Source organism: Schistocerca gregaria, chromosome 5, assembly GCF_023897955.1.
Source record: "Schistocerca gregaria isolate iqSchGreg1 chromosome 5, iqSchGreg1.2, whole genome shotgun sequence".
Taxonomy (NCBI): Eukaryota; Metazoa; Arthropoda; class Insecta; order Orthoptera; family Acrididae; genus Schistocerca; species Schistocerca gregaria.
Window position 1 is genome coordinate 157,391,936 of NC_064924.1, and position 20,402 is coordinate 157,412,337.

A 20,402-nucleotide genomic window follows, 5' to 3' on the forward strand; every position below is an offset into this window, starting at 1 on the left:
ATGGTACAGTGACAAGACATACCTGCCGGTGGATTTCGATGGTTGAAAGTGGAATGATGAAGACATAAAAGGCTAAAAAGGCTACGAAATCAGCTGCAAGTAAGGTAAACAACAAAGCCTGGTGAATGGGTGATTTGTATGAAAATCAATAACCTGCACCTTAAAAAGCACCTGATTGCAAAAGGGTTAACGTGTTAAATATTGGACGTTAAGTATACATAAGCCTTATTGTTGAAAATAATGTAGTTTATGATGGATGTCAAAGTTTATAGTGACATATCTCCTGACGTATGTATCGTACTATGATAAATTTTGTAGCTACATTTAGTGGCATATGTGAACGGGGTCAGTAGTAAAGAAGTAATAAATTAAAACTTCATACTCTATGCTGAAGCTCTACTGCACGAACAGCGAAAATGTAGCTAGTCATATTTTTTTCGTTTTACTATCTTGTAGGCGGGTCTCAGCGAGAAAGAGTTTCGAAAAGATTGGAAATGATATGTAAAGTTTTCCGTTAGTAGCTACGTACTTGCACTGCCAAATTCTGGAAGACCACGCCGTGTGTTGTTCTGTCTCAAGTTATATACACAGATTCTAACTTTGATACTTGATTTATTATGTTATACCTTTAAGGTACGGTTACACTTCTTAATGAGTTGATTATGACAGAATTTTGTATTTTTAACACTGAACATAAGTTTTTTGTTGTCCCTGGAAGCTGTTAAACAGGCAACCTGCAGCTGGGACCGGGTGACTCGTTTTATAACTTTAATAATATAGCCTGGGTGATGCAAAGAAAAATGATTTACGACTGAAGTCCCAACTATGGAAGCAATACGATCAGTTCCAACTGGTCTGTCTGCCATATCTATTGCTACTAGGCCGTTTTCCTAGATAGTACGGTTCGTCATCGTAACTAGTGTCCAGTTCAGTTATGTAAAAAAAATTCTAGCTCCAGTGGGGCAAGGCCGAGCGGGCGGGTGTGTTAGTGGCCGCTATGTTAGTATAATCGTAAGGTTAGTGGTGTCAGACAAGAGACGTGGCGGCGACAACCTTGCGACTCACCGGCGTCGAGGATGCGCTGCTTGACGCTGTGTTGGCGGCTGTGCCAGAACTGCCACGCCTTGATCTCGTCCTCGGGGCTCTTCTCCTCGCGGAACATCAGCATCACGACGCTCTGCAACACACAAGGCGCCCGCCGCGTCACCAACGCGCTCTCTGCGAAGGCCCGCCCGCAAGGCGCGCGGGCTGTGGCTTACAACAAAAAGCGATTTCTGTCCTTACCTTCTGAATTCATCCTCTCAATTTCTTCTCAAATATGAGGTGAGCATAAAGCCCTTCCCTGACCACAAAAATGTATTTGTAAGGGCTGAAGGGGGTGGATTAAATTAGTAAACACAACACAATTAAACTAAACTAAAATTAAATTAAACTCTGTCCGAATAGGCCTTCGAAGCCCCAAAGGTACCGACCGGCCGCCGCGTCGTCCTCAGCCCACATGCGTCACTGGATGCCGATATGGTGGGGCATATGGTCGGCAGAACGCTCTTCCGGTCGTATGTCAAGTAGCTCGTCAGCTGCCTCGCAAGGGCTGGGTGCACCCCGCTTGCCAACAGCGCTCGGCAGACCGGACGGTCACCCATTCAAGTGCTAGCCCAGCCCGACAGCGCTTAATTTCGGTGATGTGACGGGAACCGGTGTTATCACTGCGGCACGACCATTGTAAGGAAGACTTTGGCATCAAAACAACTTACAGTGGCGTCGGAACTGATAGACACAGTTACTGTATTGCTTCAGCAGAATCTTATACCACTATTCCCGCAAAATAGGGGAACTTTACGCAGCGATGATGGACTCGGATAGCGATCACGCTCTCTTCTCTACAAAGTAGAGCATGGCAATAATATTGAGAACTGTTGACTGTGGTGGCCACGAGAGATGCGATAGTTGATCCTCGTGCTCACAGAACCAGTCCTCGGCGCGTTGCGTGGACAGGGGTCCTGTTGTCTCGGGACACAGCATCACAGTCGGGGGACAAACACTGTACAATGTACCATAGGATGGACCTAATCAGCCGAAACAGTCACACAATATTTCGCAGTAATGCGATCCTGCGGGCTACCCATGGCGTCCGCGGGATACCGCGATATGCTGTTAATAACACCAGCGAATCCGGGCCAGGTTTCGCTCTTGGGCCGCAAACTCTGCCGGACTTATGGATCAATAGAGAGTATCCAGCAACTTGGCCACCACGTTCAACAGACATAATCTCCCTTGTTGCGGGTTATGTTAACATCGCCTGACATGATTCTCATCAAACATTTATGGGACATAATCGAGAGGTCAGTTTGTGCGCAGAATCCTGCACCGGCAAAACTTCTGCTATAATGGACAGCTATAGAGGCAGTATGGCTCTATATTTCTGCGTGGGGCTATCAACGACTTATTGAGTTGCCGCTCTACGGAAGTCCGTTGCGATATTACGAGGTACCCCTTGAGTTTTTTCATCTCAGTGTACTTACTTCTACAGAACAGGAGGTGAGGTCTGAACACATGACAGCAGTAGACAGAGACGCATATCGGGGATATCTCACAGACTTTTGAGTTGTTGTTCCTTTCTTCGCCACGTAGCTGGCAGAAACAGCTACTTAGCTGCCTATCGGAATATGTTGAAATATCAAGGAAAATCCGTTTCGACTTATTATAGAAGCTTTAACAGCTGATAACATGTTATCTTCTGTCCAAACGCAACGCATAGGACGCGAGGAACGCGGTGATAAATCTTGCAGAAAGACAGAAGATAAACAAAACTGCGTAAGACGGAAGGTAGGGTTGTTCACATTTCGTGTCAGGTTCGGTTACCTCTGGATAAGATAGTGACCTACGTTACCTCCGGCACTCTGCGCGAAATTGACCGCAGCTCGTTCCTCCACGTCAGTCGCCCGATAACACTACGAAGGGCAGCCAACATGTCAAATTACTGGTAGAGATACGTATGCAAGAGATCTTTAGAGGATTTTGGAAAAGTGCAGTATATCTGTCGGAGAAAGACCCTACGGCACTGCCGAAGTGTTTAGGCTCTTAGTTGGGTTTGGCGGAAGACATAGGAATTAAGACATTCACTACTGCGATCGTAACAGCTCGATACAGTTCATATGAAAGTGCGACAGACGCACTCAAGAAACTTGTTTTGGAAACAATTCTACACACACTACCCTCCATAACTTTGGAAACGTCAAGTGACTGTGAAGGACAATGGAAAGGAAATACATTACGTACAATATTGCATGTTATTGTTTTCTAAATGTTTATTAAGCTCAAACAACACATAGGTAAACGCAACTATTAAATTCTAGATTTCTTAAAATAGCCGCCCTTTGCTTTAATAACTGCCTCGCATACTCTCGGCATGCGATGTGCCAGTTTTTCCTGCGTTTCAGCTGAGATTAGTCTCCATCCTTGCTTCAGGACTTCCCACACATCTGTCCCAATCATGCTTCCCCGTTTTCAGACCCTTCTGTCCAACTCACCCCATAGTAGTTCGATTGGGTACAGTCACGGGACTGCGGAGGCCATTCCATATTTTTTCAAAATTTTCTGTACCTCTAGAGATTTCACGTAGTTCTGACAAGCGAAATGCATGTTTCGGGTTGTTGTCTTGCTGCAAGACAAATCCTTTCCCAATCAGTCGCAAACCAGATGCCTTGGAAGGTCTCTGGACACTAGCATGATAATCTACTTCATTCCCTCCAGAAGATCCCCACACACTCACAGAACCTCTTCCACGGTTCACATTTGGAACTACGCACGGAGGATTGGAGCGGTCAGATTCTCTCTTAATCCGCTGTATATCCTCCGAATACACCATGTGCGTTCAAAAGTAGCCTGAGAATTTCTATTGTAGTGGTCGTACCAGATTCATTTACTAAAAAGGACTTAGAACGTATGACACTTCTCACGTAACGAAGGCATTCGTGCTTCAGCTTGTCCAGTTTCCAGAGGTACTGAACGGACAGTGACTGATGTAGATATGAAGTACTCTATGTCACGCACTTCACAGCAGCTTGAGGAGTGTATATTAAGTACATGCGCACCGTTCTCTGTCCAGTATGACAAGCGGCATCCTCACTCATTAATGGGAGCTGAAAGTGTACGAAAGATGCCACGCAGGGGACTTCCCCTTCGACAGGCCTGCCAACAGTGCACGAGACCCGTTAAGAGTATTTCGGCCAATTAGGTTGCGAGGTGCCGCTAAGTGGCAGGGCCGGCAGAAGCCGTGAGCGATCGGCCGCCGTTAGTCGGGCCGATGGGCTGTCCTGTTTCCGGGAGAGCGGCCGGACCGCGCCGCTGCGAAAAACGACGGCGCGCCGACGCCGACGTCCGCTTGCACCGATGACATTTCCGAGGCTCGAGTGAAGAACGCCGCCATTACATTGCGGCCGTGATTAAGACAGTCGTTAGTGCGAATAGTTGCGTCGGAACGTCCGGCTACGCCGCTCACGTATCTATTTTTTCCCCCTCCGGTTGGCCGGCCTGACGACCAGCCTTCCCAGTACTGACAGGCGCCCGTGACAGCTGCTTGACGTGCTCCAACGGCGTGTCTCGTTTTTCCTCCTTTTTTCGGAATTGTTTCCCGGCGATTTCTTTCGCGGGCGCGCGCGCTGGGAACTCTCCTGGCTATCGCGGAGCCTTTCGACCCCATCAGTCATTCCCCGACGGCTTCCTAACAGGGACGCGACTTCGGTTTTAATAAGGAGCTCGTATCTCTGGCGGCGCTCTCTAGATCTCATTCGAGCCGTGTGCTTATGCGAGACACATACACGCACGACGCGCATCCGGTGGACAGAGAAAACGCTCCGACGTAAACAGAAATTCGAGAAGCTAGGAGACCAGGAAAATAGAAATAATGGCCACAGAGGTATAAGAATGGGAAAACGTTGAATGATGTTTGATGGTTTTGTTTATAGTCGATCTTCGTCAGTACTATGCACCTAGCAGTCGTAGCCTTTCTATCACATGCTTCAGTTGTTTATAACGTAATAGCTGAGTATCCGGTGTTGGCCAGATGTGTATTTCTTCCACTCTTCTATGAGACCATCTCCTTCTCTACCCCCCCCCCCCCCCCATCTACCCTCGGCCATCTCCTCCTCTCCCCTCTCTTTTCTTTCTCCGTCTGCATCTTCCTCTCCCCTCTCCATGTCAATCACCTCCTCCCCCTATATGTTTCCATTGCCTTCTTTCCCGTCCCTGTCAGTCAATCCGCTCCTGAGCCCTCCTCTCTCCACTTTATCACCACTCCCCCATAGGAGGAATCTGGATCTTACCACCCAAAGGTAGTCAGTAAAATGTGTACCAAGTTTGACTGAAATAGATACAGAGGTTTAGGAGGACCTCCCTGCCCGTGGTTTTGTTCACGTACTCAGATACATATATTTAACAAATTGCACAAATAATTCAAAAGCCAAATCGATTAAATACTGTATACTGGATAACCGGTTTAAACACACTAAAGGTGTCATCATCTCTGAATGTAGATTAACATTTATAAACCATTTGGATATGACGGTACATGAGGCAGACCAGCTGATATAAAATCATTGTCACAAAAAATAAAAAAAAACTGCTCTCATGGTCATTCTTTTCCGTAAGATATATAAAACCGAAGTCACAAGATAAAACTCTTTGGTACATGACCGCTGCTCGACTAACAACAGCTGTCATTCGTATAGCTCAGCAGCGGCTCAGAACAGGACTGGCCCTTGTTATTATGTACGAAAGCAGACCCGCTCACCAACTGCACTTCAAGCAACTGCTTAAATTAAGCCAGCGGAAATTTTTACACGTTTACACGCTTTGCAGTTAAAGAACGACATTGTATTTTCTTGTGATGACTTGATGGACATTTGGCGCCTGTCCTCCTTTTCGTTTTGGCACGGCGAACATCGCAGCGGTAATGATCAGCGACAGTCCATATCCTATAGACATCTCTTTGCTGTTGAGAAACCGGAGCTTACTGTACAACACACAGCCTTTTCCCAACGCGAGACAGCGTGTTAAACTAGATTTTACCGCCCAGTAGAGTTCGAGGTCATTAGAGATGGAACCCTAACTCATATCGATATGGGAGGAAAAGGATTTCTCTAGCGAAGAAACAATGATTTAAGGGTGACAGAATGGGCGTATGAATCCCAGACGAAAGTTGCAAGAGATATCTAGCAATCTCTGTCTATCCAAACGCAGTGAACATTAATAGCACATAACACGTGCTATACACTGAGCTGCCAAGTGACGGCATAGCGATATTCACTTATACAGATGACGGGAGTGTCGCCTACACAAAGTATAAAAGGGCACTGCATTGGCGGAGCTGCCATTTGTACTCAGGTAATTTATGTGGAAAGGTTACCGACGGGATTATGACTATGAACACGGAACAGTAGATGGCGCTAGACCCTTGCGACATTCCATTTTGGAAATCATAAGGCAATTCAGTATTCTGAGATCCATAGTGTCATGAGTGTACTGAGATTACCAAATTTCAGGCATTACCTCTCATCACGGACAAGGCAGTGGCTGACGTCCGTCGCGGAACGACAGAAGGCAGCGACGTTGCGTAGAGTTCAGTGCTAACAGACAAGCAACAACGCGTGAAATAACCGCAGAAATCAATGTGGGACGTACGGAAAACGTATCTGTAAGCGATAGCGCGGCGAAATTTGTCGTTAATGGGCTGTGGTAAGAAAAGCCCGATGCTAGTGTTTTTGCTACCAACATCATCTGCAGCTCCTTTGCTCGAGACCATACCGGTTGGACCCCACAATTCTAGAAAACCGTAGCCTGGTCGGACGAGTCTCGATTTCTGTTGGTAAGAGCTGGTGGTAGGTTGGCGCAATCCCAAGAGGTTGTCAACAAGGCAGTGTGCAAGCTGGTGGAGGCTCAATAGTGGTGTGGGCTGGGTTTATATAGAATGGACAGGATTCTCTGGTCCAACAGAAGCGACCATGGACTGCCCAGTTTATGGTCGCCTACTTGGAGACCATTTGCAGCTGTTGATGGTCTTCATGTTCCCAAACAGGTCACCGGGCCAAAATTGTTTGCGACAGATTTCAAAAAATGGTTCAAATGGCTCTGAGCACTATGGGACTCAACTGCTGTGGTCATCAGTCCCCTAGAACTTAGAACTACTTAAACCTAACTAACCTAAGGACATCACACACATCCATGCCCGAGCCAGGATTCGAACCTGCAATCGCAGCAGTCGCACGGTTCCGGACTGCGCGCCTAGAACCGTGAGACCACCGCGGCCGGCTGCGACAGATTTGAAGAACGTTCTGGGCAATTCTGGTGAATGATCTGGGCATCCAGATCGCCAGACATGAATCCCATCGAACATTTATGCGACATAATCGAGAGGTCAGCTCGTGCACAAAACCCTGCCCCGGCAACACTTTCGCAGTTATGAACTGCTATAGAGGCTGCATGGCTCAATATCTCTGCAGGGAACTTCCAAAGACTTGTTGAGTCCATGCCACGTTGAGCTACTGCACCACCCCGGGCAAAGGAGGTCAGACAGGATATTGGGAGTATCCCATGACTTTTGTCACCTCAGTGTGTGAAATGAAAGCACATGGACTCTTGATGGGAATGTCTTCCACAGAGCTTCCTTATATATCGCAAGAGAATGGTGAAAACAGAATAAAAAAGCGTGAGGTCGAAGAACGGTTGTGGTAATGCTTTTTCAAGGTAAGGCATCCACGTCTAAGCGATGTGGAGAGAATAAGAAAAAGATTTGAGACCAGTGGCGGCCAACGGGAGAAATAAATTGTTGTTGAAATTTACGTGTTTTTAGATTGGCTTGGCGCTATAAGGAAACTGCGAGGTGCAGCGTTTAGGGTCAGCGTCTGTGGCGCCAGTGTGTTCGGCCTTCCCACACACGGGCGCGCGCGGAAGCGACGTCGAATAACGGTCCGCTAATCGCAGCGGCCAGAGGAAGCCAGGGGCCGGCTGCATTATTCATCCGCATCACTCTGCGACAGTGGCAGGATGTGACGCAACACGGGCGCACCACCTCGCGGGTCCCTGCTGGCCTAGCCTGCGCCATCACACCCTACTGGAGGCGGCGTGCAGCCTAGGACCGGCGGTCACTTGTATCCTAGAAACAAGTGTGTACACACACACACACACACACACACACACACACACACACACACACACATGCCCGAGGGAGGACTCGAACCTCCAACGGGGGAGGGGGGAGAGCCGCGCGAACCGTGGCAAGGCGCCTAAGACGTCGCGGCTACCCCGCGCGGCTTTGGCGAAGTCCGGAGAGGCACACACACGAATCAAATTCCTGTTCATATTTCTTAGACAACACGTGCTGACAAACATGCCAACTTTGCACGATACGCATGGAAATTTGCTTATAAATACGTGTAGTTCACTGACTATCGTGATCGGAAACATTCAGAGACCTAAGAGACCCGCTTTTCGTCTTATTTCGGGAAAATGTGAAAAACAAGCTGTGGGAGATTTTAACCTCACTCCTCCCGAGTACGAATCAGTACCTTGCCTTCGTGTGCCTCTGTGTGAGGATAAGTGTTACGACTACAAATCAAAGGATCTGGGGTTCTGCCATTGGTCGCTCGTGAGATATTTTCTGCCACGTTCCCTTTTTTCACCCCTACAATAATTTGTAAGTATCTCCAGGGTTTCAGAATACGACTGTACGAAAAACTACAAGAAACACAGAAAGTAGGCACACATCAGTGGGTCAAGCATTCCCTCTCCCCCCCCCCCCCCCCCCCCCCCACAGTTTTTAACTAACGTTACAGCTGCTCAAGATGGATACTTGTGACGCGGCAAAAGTCAGTACGTGCGTGCAGTTCATTGACATTACTGATGCTACTGCCGCTTCGGCTGCCCCCGGGAAGGCGTACGACATCGAACCGCCTTGGAAATCTGTTCATTGGGTCCCGCATCTGGAGCCACAAAGTAATACACTGCGACAGTACGGAGCAATTGATTCGTCTACATGTTCTGACACACAGCGGTGTGTTCTGGAACTACGCCACAGCACGTCATATTACGAATCGAAACTCTTGATCCTCTATCCGCTGACAGATCCTATCTTCTGATAAGTATCATTCTTCTGTATGTCTTGTAGTTTTCGTGCAGTCATCTTCTGAAACCTCAGAGGTACTTACGAGCAACGCAGTGTTTAAAACAAGTCTAGCTACTCTGTAATTTGGAGTCGATGTTAAACTGTAGACTCCTCCGTAAGTGTTTGGAAAAGTCAGTTCAACGGCAAGGGCATATCACCTCATACGGAATCGTGCCCAGCAAGGCACTGTGGTGTTCAAACCGAGCTTCTGGTTAAGGTCAGTTTTACCTAACGTCTGCAGCGCCTCTATCGGTGAGTAAGTGCCGCTACCTGTTGCAAGCCGCCCTCAATGAAGCCATGTTACTCGCTGGAAACGCTGCCCGCTCTGCCGGGCCGCAAACCGCAGCGTGGCACGCACTGGCGAGGCGGCGCACGCAATGCGAGTAAAATTACTGTCGCCAGCGGCAGGAAGTGCGCGTGACGCACTAGGTCGGTGTCCAGTGGCACGCACACCCCCGCGGCGCTCGGGCCGTCTCACGTTTCCTCCTCCCTCGCCGTTCGCCTTACCTGTCGCTCCGCGGCCGAACAACCTCACCGACGCGCCCAACGCTTACGACCAGCGCTCTGCGTCGAGCGATCCGTGATCAGGTCAAAGGAGCCACCCGGTGCCGAAAGAATGTTGCGCCTTCTTCTCAGGCCTCATATGACCAGTCCGACCGAGCGAGGTGGCGCAGTGGTCAGCACACTGGACTCGCATTCGGGAGGACGACGGTTCAATCCCGCGCCCGGCCATCCTGATTTAGGTTTTCCGTGATTTCCCTAAATCGCTCCAGGCAAATGCCGGGATGGTTACTTTCAAAGGGCACGGCCGACTTCCTTCCGCGTCCTTCCCTAATCCGATGAGACCGATGACCTCGCTGTTTGGTCTCCTCCCACAAACAACCAAACCCCAACCAGTCCGAAGAGGCAAGTGGTCAGCGTTACCGATCATTCGGCCGCTAATACCGTCCGACTTCTCAAATGCTACCTAGGCTTTCGAGTCGTTTCATCCTGTCTTTTTATCATTTCGTATCTTTAATGTCTACGAAATATTACGGTCAACATCCTGGATTATCTATTTTGCATATTCTGGTCTTGGTAAAGCTCCATTATTTTTTCCTTGTGCTCCTTGCTCCCGCGCCTGGCTAACTATTCACAGATGCCCTACTAACCCATTTTTTCTTCTGTTACGTGTCTCCCATAGACTTCTGTCCTCACTTGTGGTTTCCATTCTCAATTCCTATCCAGAGCGTATATACTCCTTTTATACGAGAATTCGCTCCATTCAACCAACCTACTGCATTCCTGAGACTACAACTGGCTTTCATTTGTCTGAACTAATTTGAATAATATACGAGTCAAAAAGGAAAAAATTAAAAAATGGCTGTGAGCACTATGGGACTTAACACCTTAGGTCATCAGTCCCCTAGAACTTAGAACTAGTTAAACCTAACTAACCTAAGGACATCACACACATCCATGCCCGAGGCAGGATTCGAACCTGCGACCGTAGCAGTTGCGCGGTACCGGACTGCGCGCCTAGAACCACGAGACCACCGCGGCCGGCGAAAAAATTAAAATTTTTTGCTATGTGCTACGGGACCAAACTGCTGAGGTCATCGGTCCCTAGGCTTACACACTACTTAATCTAACTTAAAGTAACTTACGCTAAGGACAACACACACACCCATGCCCAAGGGAGGACTCGAACCTCCGACTGGGGTAATGAAAAAGGACTTTAAAGCTTTAGAATGATATAGTTATTTAACGAAGTAACTTAAGGAATCGGTAGGTGTGTCACTTTTCAGCCAACAACCTCAAGTTTCATATAAAAGTGTCAAGTGTCATTTTGGTCCGATGTCAGTACCATTTGTGATGCGGCAAACATCCCATCGATAATCAGTTTCTTGCCACACTCGTAACAGCAAATCGGGCATAACTTGTGCTACGGCAGCGTAGATTCGAGTTTTCAGGTCGGCTAAATTATTTGGTGGGGGAGGAACATATATACGGTCTTTAACGAAACCCCAGAGAAAGAAATTCAGTGGTGTCAAGTCTGGGGAACGAGGTGGCCTTGCGACATGGAAAGCGATTATCGAGGAAACCTCTGAACTTCCGAGAAAAAACAAGATGGTGCAACGTCTTGCTAGTAGTAAACCATTCCATCTTAGTCATCTCCGTAGATACGCGGAATTAAAAAGTTTTCGAGCATATCCAGATACATAACTGAACTCTTCGTGGAGAAGAACGCGGACGACCTGGAGATTTATCAAGTCGCTGGGAACAACCTGTCTCAACCAAGTTCTTGTGCCACGGGTAAAATGCAGGCCTTCTTGAAGTTTTTTTAGCGTATTCGGTGCGGAATTGTTGCAGTCTTGGTTTCATGAAACTAAAACACATAGCGAGCCCGCTCCGCACCAGGGAAAGCAGCCGTTTTAACTGTGCACTACGCTGGCGCTCCTGGTGGCAGAATGGGGTACTGATGCTTTACACTAATCAAATGTGAGGTTGTTTACTGCAAAATGACACATCTAGCGATTCTGTAAGTTGCCTCAGTATATTACGATATCATTCCAAAGCCATAAAGTCCCTTTCGATTCATCCTGCATTCTTGCCCATTCAGAAAAGATGTAGTTTTTTGAGGACTTCCGTTCATGATGACTGTGCGTAGATAATAATTACGAGAAATTCCTGCTTTCGCTTGCAGATTCGTGTGACGTATGTCTCGAGGATCCATGTAAAAGGTGAGTACACTTGTATGTCCTCCTTTATTTCTTTTACCTTGCCTTCGCGAGAAACAAGGCATTTCTTCTGATTCGACAATATTGCTCGGTAAGAAACCTCTTATGGCTGCATTTAAGGAAGTACTCTCGCACTCGCCTGCAATTCTTCGACGAAACAGTAAACCAGGAAATCCAGACGGAAATTTGTAACAATGAGTACTACGAATTCAGAGTCATCTTGCAATCACTGCTCCGCATGAGTAGTTGTGCTGTGCGTAGCATAAAGCTAAGCTGAATTTTATTTCATTGCTAAATGAATTGAGCGACCACTCTAAACCTAACAGTATGTGAATTAATCTTCTCGTTAACATTACCAGTCTTAAGACGGATCAACTAGTCGCATTTTTTAATTTGATGGTCCCTCGCATTCTTGTGCTTACCCCTTTTCCAAGTTACAGAATTATCATCTTCGGCCAATTTGGTCTCGTGAAAGTCTAGAGGCTGACATGTAATGTAGACGGTTGTTTTGCAGGTCCCCTCCCGCGTCAAGACATCCGAAGTCGGCTACTGGCGCGAGGGAAATGGGCGTCGCGAATTGAGCCATGATGGAATGGTAGCGACGCGAATTGAGCCGTGATGGAATGGCAGTCTGCGGCAGCAACAAAGTTGCCAGTAGTTGAAGGAAAAGCGTGACATCATCGCGGCCTGCGGAGGGCCGGGTTCTGCTCATCGTTGCGCAGGCTGCAATCTGAGGAGTGAGTGTGCGGCCGCCGTTCCATTCGGAGGCAAACGCTTCCGGGACCGTCTCGCCGCTGAATATGCAACGCAGCCTCCGAGTTAAAAGCCCAGTCGATGAATCGAATCGAACATTACCGAGCCAAAAGTAGCCATTCATGTTTATGTAAGGCGAAAGGCGGCGCGCGAAATTAGACTCGTGCAGCAGAATCACAATAGCGCTGCCTCGCTAACCGGTAATTTGGTGAATGAGAAGAGCGACCCGGCGACATTGGGGGAGGCGGTCCTCTGCAATTCAGAGCGCCGCTGCACTTTTACGAGTAGAATGGATTGCGCTGCGTTGTTGCTCGCCGCCGAGCTTCTGGAGTTTCATAGCTTGATCTGCAGCTGCAGGTCATAGCTAGGCAATAGCAGGATGTTGAGTGCTACAACCTATAGATGTCCTGAAACTTCGTCTTTAGCCAGCAAGTGCTCTACCGTCAGAACTATCCAACCACTACTCACTACCAACCCTCACAGCTTTAGTTCTCCCAAATACCTTACCTCCTGCCTTCCAAACTTCACAGTGATTCTGCTGTATATCTTTCGGGATTAACACTCCATATATATATAGTTGGTATGTGCGTGACTACAAACAATAAAGCAATAAGTTCAAATGGCTCTGAGCACTATGGGACTTAACATCTGAGGTCATCAGTCCCCTAGAACTTAGAACTACTTAAACCTAACTAACCTAAGGACATCACACACATCCATGCCCGAGGCAGGATTCGAACCTGCGACCGTAGCGGTCGCGTGGTTCCAGACTGAACCGCCTAGAACCGCTCGGCCACTCCGGCCGGCCAAGAAATAAGTACCTTTATTTTAAGAACTGCACAGTTTAATATACAGTTGGACTTATTTGTTATTTTGATTATCGGGTTCGCTCAAATTGAGACCACCCTCGGGTCATATGAGATTGCACAGCTGTAGTATCCAGACATTCTTGAAATCTTCTGTTTAAGTACGACATGTGTTACAAAAGATATTTACTCTGCTTTGAAATGTAAACATTAATGTTCCTGGAACAACTTTAACATCTACTCCACTGCTGTAATTGCCCAGATACAATACAGCCATATATCAACCGATGCAGTTTCTAATAGTTGTGAAACCTGTCCAATACCGCCTTCATTTGTCACCATCTGCGTCACTCAGTAAGGTGGGCTGGGTAGCTCAAGCCCATAAAAACACAACACAACACGCAACACACAACACGCCCGAAAGTTGTAATATAATGCGTGTTCCCCTGTTAACTACAGTCTCATTTTCCAATGTATGCAACTGATATCTCGCAAATAATGCGACCATAATGGGACGTACGATCATCGAAGAACTGTGTGGCTTAGTACTCGTTGTTTGTCGGAAACTACAAAGAAAATGATCCTGCCTAGCTGAGACGCTTTTATAGCTACGAATATGTCGTCTGGAAATACGAAATTCTACCTAATATCTTTGTCTTATTGGATTGGGAGAATAAGTCTGAGGACATTTCGTGAGGGTGAGAAATTTGGCCTCTCCGATGTAGATCCCTTCTGGACCCAGACAGTAGGCATTTACATATGACCATCCTGGCCTGGGAAATTGGACGGTGATCGACAAGTAAGGCACATACTACGTAAGCAGATTAAATGGAAAACACTAGTGGTACAACGGAAGCTATTGCTACTGCCGAGGGCTTGGCACTCTGAGGCTTATATGAGATTTCCGTCTTTTTTTAATTTTTTGCTTTTTTTTCAGGACCGAGCCGGCGGTAGAGAGAGGAGACAAATCAAGCCGCTCCCGCGGCGAGCTGCCTCGTAAAGCGATCGGCGTTATTTCTGCCCGCCTGCTTGAGTGCGCCCGCGCGCCTTGCTAGTCGCTATAAACCGCCACTCGCAGCTAGCGTAGATGCGGCCGCACGAGGGCCTAACGAAGCTGACGAGTACAGTAAGGCCGCCGTGGAGCACTGCCAAAGGCACAGCTTGCGAGCAGCTCGTGAAGCCGATATCTCCTCGCTAAGTCACGCACAATAGGTATATACCAGAGGCTTGAAAGCATCCATTAGCAACCTTAGTGGCCTGTTAGACGATCGGAAATGGCGCACTGTCCGCTGTTTCAGTGTCTGCTTCAGCACAATGTAGCAGCCTTTAATGTACGAATGCATGGTTTCGAGGCGATATGTACTGACAAAATTCTCTCGAGTTTGAAATCTACGAACTCTCGACCTTGTCAGGTGGAGTACTTGGTCGAAAGTTCGTGGATTTGAAACCACTAGACGCGGTTGGCAGTTCGAGAGAATGTTATCAGCTTTTAATGTCTCTGGCACAAGCCGTCAGTCTTCTAGTACTTATTCGATTGCACTGTCCTGGACGGAGCAAGAGTCTCTGACCCTCCTGGGGTTTGAATCAGGACCATAGCGAACGATGTCTTGCTTTGCTGAGGACATTGAGGAAGAACGGGTTGCAAATACCAGTCCAAAAATCCCGATTAGATTTTCCATCGAGTCAAATTACTATAAATGAAGGCTGTGATGGTGCCTTAAAACAAATGTCAGTGGGCGGACGGAAGTTTGAAACCCAGTCCCCTCGAATGTGAGTCATCTGTCCCATCTCACTTGGTTACTGGGCCGCGCGGTATTAGCCGAGCGGTCTTAGTCGCTGCAGTCATGGACTGTGCGGCTGGTCCCGGCGGAGGTACGAGTCTTCCCTCGGGCATGGATGTGTGTGTTTGTCCTTAGGATAATTTAGGTTAAGTAGTGTGTAAGCTTAGGGACTGATGACCTTAGCAGTTAAGTCCCACAAGATCTCACACACATTTTAACATTTGTTTGGTTACTGGACTAGTGATTCGACTCCTTACTTCACTGAATTCTGGACGGGACGTTCTGCTTTCTTCATACAACCACACAATAGGAGCGTTCACTACTGCAAAATTAGACCTGTTCTGATAGGGTAACGTGGCTAGCCTCGTAGACAGGAAGACGCGTCAGACATGGATTGAATTCACGCCGCAGATTAACGACCCTGGGCTGGTACAACTGCGAGTCTAATTGTAGTTTTTAAGCAGTTTTAGGCAAATGCGGGAGTGATTTCTAAATTCCGTCTTTGAGAATACGACACGCAACAAGATAAAATACGATCACACACAGAACAAGATTCACACGGTTCACAGACGAATAGCTCACACGGCTTCCCCCTCTTGGCTTCCCTTGACTAATGTGGCGCCAGGTAGAGTATCTTGTCGACAGAGTTAAATAATGAAGTTCATTTTATCAAATACTGAAAAGGCGAACTTGATACTAGAAGGAATAAACGCTAGGGGAAAGAGAGGGGGAGGATTCAGTATTGTAATTAGAGATACGGTAATACGGGGGGGGGGGGGGGGGGGGTAGAAACTTCAGCTTGTTGGATTTACATGAACAAATCGTTACTGTTCCAAGTATAAATGTAGATATCGGCTGGAGTTGTTGGTTAGGAAATTCCGTTGCCGTTCAACCCTATAAAACAACGTATCCCTCATTTCCATCTATCGTGTGCAGCGCAGGTGACTTAATGAAACTCTGTATGGAGTCTAGAGCTACGTTCGTGTAGTCGGTAACGACTGCGAGAGAAAGAGAGAGAGAGAGAGAGAGAGAGAGAGAGAGAGAGAGAGAGAGAGAGAGAGAGAGCTTTAAGGAAGAAACTCCGGGAGCTATTCAACGATTGTCGCTCACTTTATAATTAAAAAAAAATTATCTAGGTATCATTTAAACTGTAACGACAGTTGTTATTACACCCACACTGAGCAACGTTTATTAAAAAATCTGGTGGAACTGAAATTATCCACCTCATCATTAATTACGTATCGATAATAGCGAAAAAAGAAAGAGAATGGTCACTGAGCTTGACAGTATTTTATCTTCATATTCTGAAAAATGGAGCGCAGTAGATCCTAATGAACTCTCAGTTCATTTATACTTCACTTACTTGTTTTTAAAAAAATCACGAAGATCAGGACGGAAACTACATAAACTGCTCTGTTCTTGCGCGATTCCTCAACTTTCGATATTTAGCGTTATTGAATTATTGGACTGGATATATGTGATTGCAGTCTTTCTCGGCGTATTCCAATGATGAATTCTTCTCGGATTATCAGCTGAGTGGTGGTAACGTTTTGCCAGAAGATGATGGGTACGAAACTCGTCGAAACGTTCCGACGAGACGACGCCACCACTCGGCTGATAACCCGAGAAGAATTCATTATTGGACTGGATGTTCCACTTTGGCTCAATAACGATTTCTGTGACCTGTTTGTGCTGTAGTGCGCCGGTGACAAGTGTAGTCTATAAGTAATCTTTTACATGCACTATCTCGACTGTGAAGGCTGTAGTGCGGCCTGGTAAGATGTAACGGCATCATAGATAAGTGTAACGCGCCCACGAAATCGGTGTATCGGACAAGCGCGCTCGCCTGTTTCGCGAGTGTTTCTGCACACGCTGCGTCCGATCGCTATCGGTTCGGTGGAGTGCGCGCTGTAGTGCGAACTTGTCGGCGAGTGTTAACATGGATACTCGCCACAGCCACGCCCCGGACAGGGTACAAGTTCTTCCCAGCTGCGTCAGGAGACCGGTCCGCGGCAAGCAATGTGGCTGCTAGCGGCAAACTGCGCGGAACATTGTAAATGACGACTACCTCTTCCTCTGGACTGGATGCCGATGAGGTCGGGTCAGCTCTCTTAAAGGATGTGGAGGAGACGGCGGAGAGGCCACATGTAAGAGGATGCACACCTTTGGCCCGTTATTAGCAACGCTTTTCCGTTCACACGCTTACTTCCATGTGAGACCCAGTGAGCTGGCGTTGTTATTAGGATGGATGGCGTTTCAAGTCGCCCATTGGTCATCCAGATTTTGGTTCGCCTTCATTTCCCTAAATCGCCAAGTTTTATCGGTACAGTTTCTTTAAACAGACAAGTGCCTTCCCCACAGCCGACCGATGTGGCCGAGCAGTCTGGGCGCTTCAGTCTGGAACTGCGCGACCGCTACGGTCGCAGGTTCGAATCCTGCCTCAGGCATGGATGTGTGTGATGTCCTTAAGTTAGTTAGGTTCTTGTAGTTCTAAGTTCTAGGGGACTGATGACCTCAGATGTTAAGTCCCATAGTGCTCAGAGCCATTTTTGGACCTCCTCCGCTCTGAGCCGCCCCCCCCCCTCCCCCCTTCCTGCAATGCAAGAATATGCTCCATCTCTAAAGAACCCGCCTTCGACAGGGCATTTAATCCTCCTTCCTTCCAAATATGAACAGAAAAGAAATGTGGAAATTGCATCTCGATTGTGCATGCTCGAATTTTACTAAGGTATAGGTTGTAAAAATACAGTAGACTACCACAAGTAAGCGTACATACGGTGGTTTTCCTGATAGCTTTGGTCAGTTGAGATTGTAACTGCATTACCTGTATGTTAGGTGCAGGAGTTACCTAATTACGATCGCTTTGTTTGCATATCTTACTAGACTCTCCGAGAAACAGCGAACCGCCTAGAAACTGAGGATATAAAGGGCTGTGTAACATATGGAACATTTTTGTTCTACACAGTTATCCTCCAGCCTATTACTTCAAAATAAATGGTATTTATAGCGAAGTTGAAACTGTAAATTTTTAATTCAGCTTTTATTAGAAAACTGTTGATCGGTAACAGAGGGCTGTTGTAGTTAAAATAAAAAAAAAAAACAAACAAGACAGATTTATCAGACAGAGCTACAAGACTTAGTTTCCTCAAGAAAGGTAAAACTAAAAAAAAAAAAGAAACTCAAAACAAAACAAAAAAAATCTAACATCGCTTCAATACTTCGACAAGCTTGTATACGACATGTTTCTTTTGTTCCTAAACAACTTTCGCACTTACCAATAACAACAGGAATCTCCTGCCTTTGATCATGATGATGAACATTCTCTTGAGTACAAAAAACAACTGTACTTGCATCAAAAGTAATTGCTTTGGTTACATCAAAGCACAGCGGTTACGCGATCAACAAAATATTTCTTAAAAAATGCAGATTATATTTTCTAAGGGTATAGAGTACACAATGGACTGACACACAGTGTAGTAGGAAGTCATATCAGGCATTTTTGCAGATAACTGTGAGTGTAAGCCAAATTCATTCCCCGTTGGATTCTATGTTACAGAGGAGTACTTGAAACGGCAAAACAACCGATTGCCAACAGTGAAGAGTACGGCAGAAACAGTAGCATCCGATCAGACAGGTAAAAATGTGGTCGGTTTAGAAAAATGAACATAAAGGCTATGGCAGGAGAAAGACCAAATGCTGTACTTCACAACAAAATTCCAAGATGTTACAGCTACGCAAAAAAAAAAAATGAGACGAGTTTAGCTGTTCAGAAAGTAATAATACTTACATCATTCGACCGGTGGGAATGTTAGTCGCTCAGACTTTACACATGACTAACGGCCGAATCTTTTATATCCTCTGGAGTGTAGCTGTGCGGTCTTCAAAGCGCGGAACATATTTTATCCACATGGTTCATAATTCCCGTGCCGGCTTGATCACGGCGTTCGTGGCGATTTCTCCTTTAGTGCAGCAGGGAAGTTACGGCGCACAGCGGTGACACACACTCATATGCTACTATCTGTGGGAGCGTGACCGGCAGGAAGTGAGTCAGGGTGCCCTTGAGCTTGGTGACGCACGAAGCGCGGGAAAACGTTTCCTCGAATTCGATGCACTGTTCGCGCGATGCGAACACCTTTATGATAAGCCACTTCGCAGTGACTCACGGCGGTTTCTCCCCGCGTTGCAGCAACACTTCAGTACTTCCGCATCCGACTGTCCCTTAAATAGTGTACAGTATGCGCGCAGCTGTCGACGTTGTTGTCACTTGCTGCTTTGTTTTTGTATCGAACATGTGTACCCTTCATTCAGGTATTGTAAACAATTGTTTACAAAAACGTGAAAGACATAAAACGTTATTATGAGTCGCTATATTCTACGTAGTTATGATCGTATATTTACCATTACATCATTTTACACTGAGATGACACTCGTGGGATAGCTATATACACATATACAGATGGCGGTAGTGTAGCGTGCACAAGGTATAAAAGAACAGTGCATTGAAGGAGCTGTCATTTGTACCCGTGTGATTCATGTGAAAAGGTTCGCGTCGTGATCACACGGGAATTAACATACTTTGAACGCGGAATGGTAATTTGAACTAGATGCATGGGACGTGCCATTTCGGAAAGCGTTGGGGCATTCGATTTCCCGAGGTCCGAATTGTCAAGAATGTGCCGAGAGTACCAAATTTCAGGCACTCCCCCTCACGACGCGCAACGCAGTGGCCAACGGTGTTGTGGCCGAGTGGTTCTAAGCGCTTCAGTTTGGAACCGCAGGTTCGAATACTTCCTCGGGCATGGATTTGTATGATGTCTTTAGGTTAGTTAGGTTTAAGTAGTTTAAGCTCCAGGGGACTGATGACCTCAGATGTTAAGTCCCATAGTGCTCAGAGCCATTTGAAATTTTGTATCTATCCATTTCGAGACAACTGGAAGCTTCACTTAACGACGGAGAGCAGCGGCGTTTGCGTACAGTTGTCGGTGCTAACAGGCAAGCAACACTACGTGAAATAACCGCATTGCGAGTGCCTTTGCTAACAGCACGACATCGCCTCGTGACCACGTCTGTTGGATTCTAGACCATTGGAAAATCGTGGTATGGTCAGATGGGTCCCAATTTCAGTTGGTAAGAGCCGATGTTACGGTTGGAATGTGGGGCAGGCCCACGAAGCCATGCACCC

General features: G+C 46.9%; 1 protein-coding gene across 13 annotated transcripts in view; it reads right to left on the reverse strand.

The window, feature by feature from the left end:
- The window catches only part of LOC126272805 (protein grainyhead), a 290,734-nt gene that overhangs the window by 70,515 nt on the left and 199,817 nt on the right, over positions 1–20,402 (reverse strand). For 7 of the 13 annotated variants that reach the window (XM_049975984.1, XM_049975980.1, XM_049975979.1 and 4 more), the window contains exon 6: positions 1,054–1,177. In XM_049975984.1, the coding sequence (XP_049831941.1) occupies positions 1,054–1,177 (124 nt within the window). The remainder of the gene's footprint in view (positions 1–1,053; positions 1,178–20,402) is intronic. The other 6 variants (XM_049975991.1, XM_049975983.1, XM_049975987.1 and 3 more) reach the window with 1 other exon arrangement.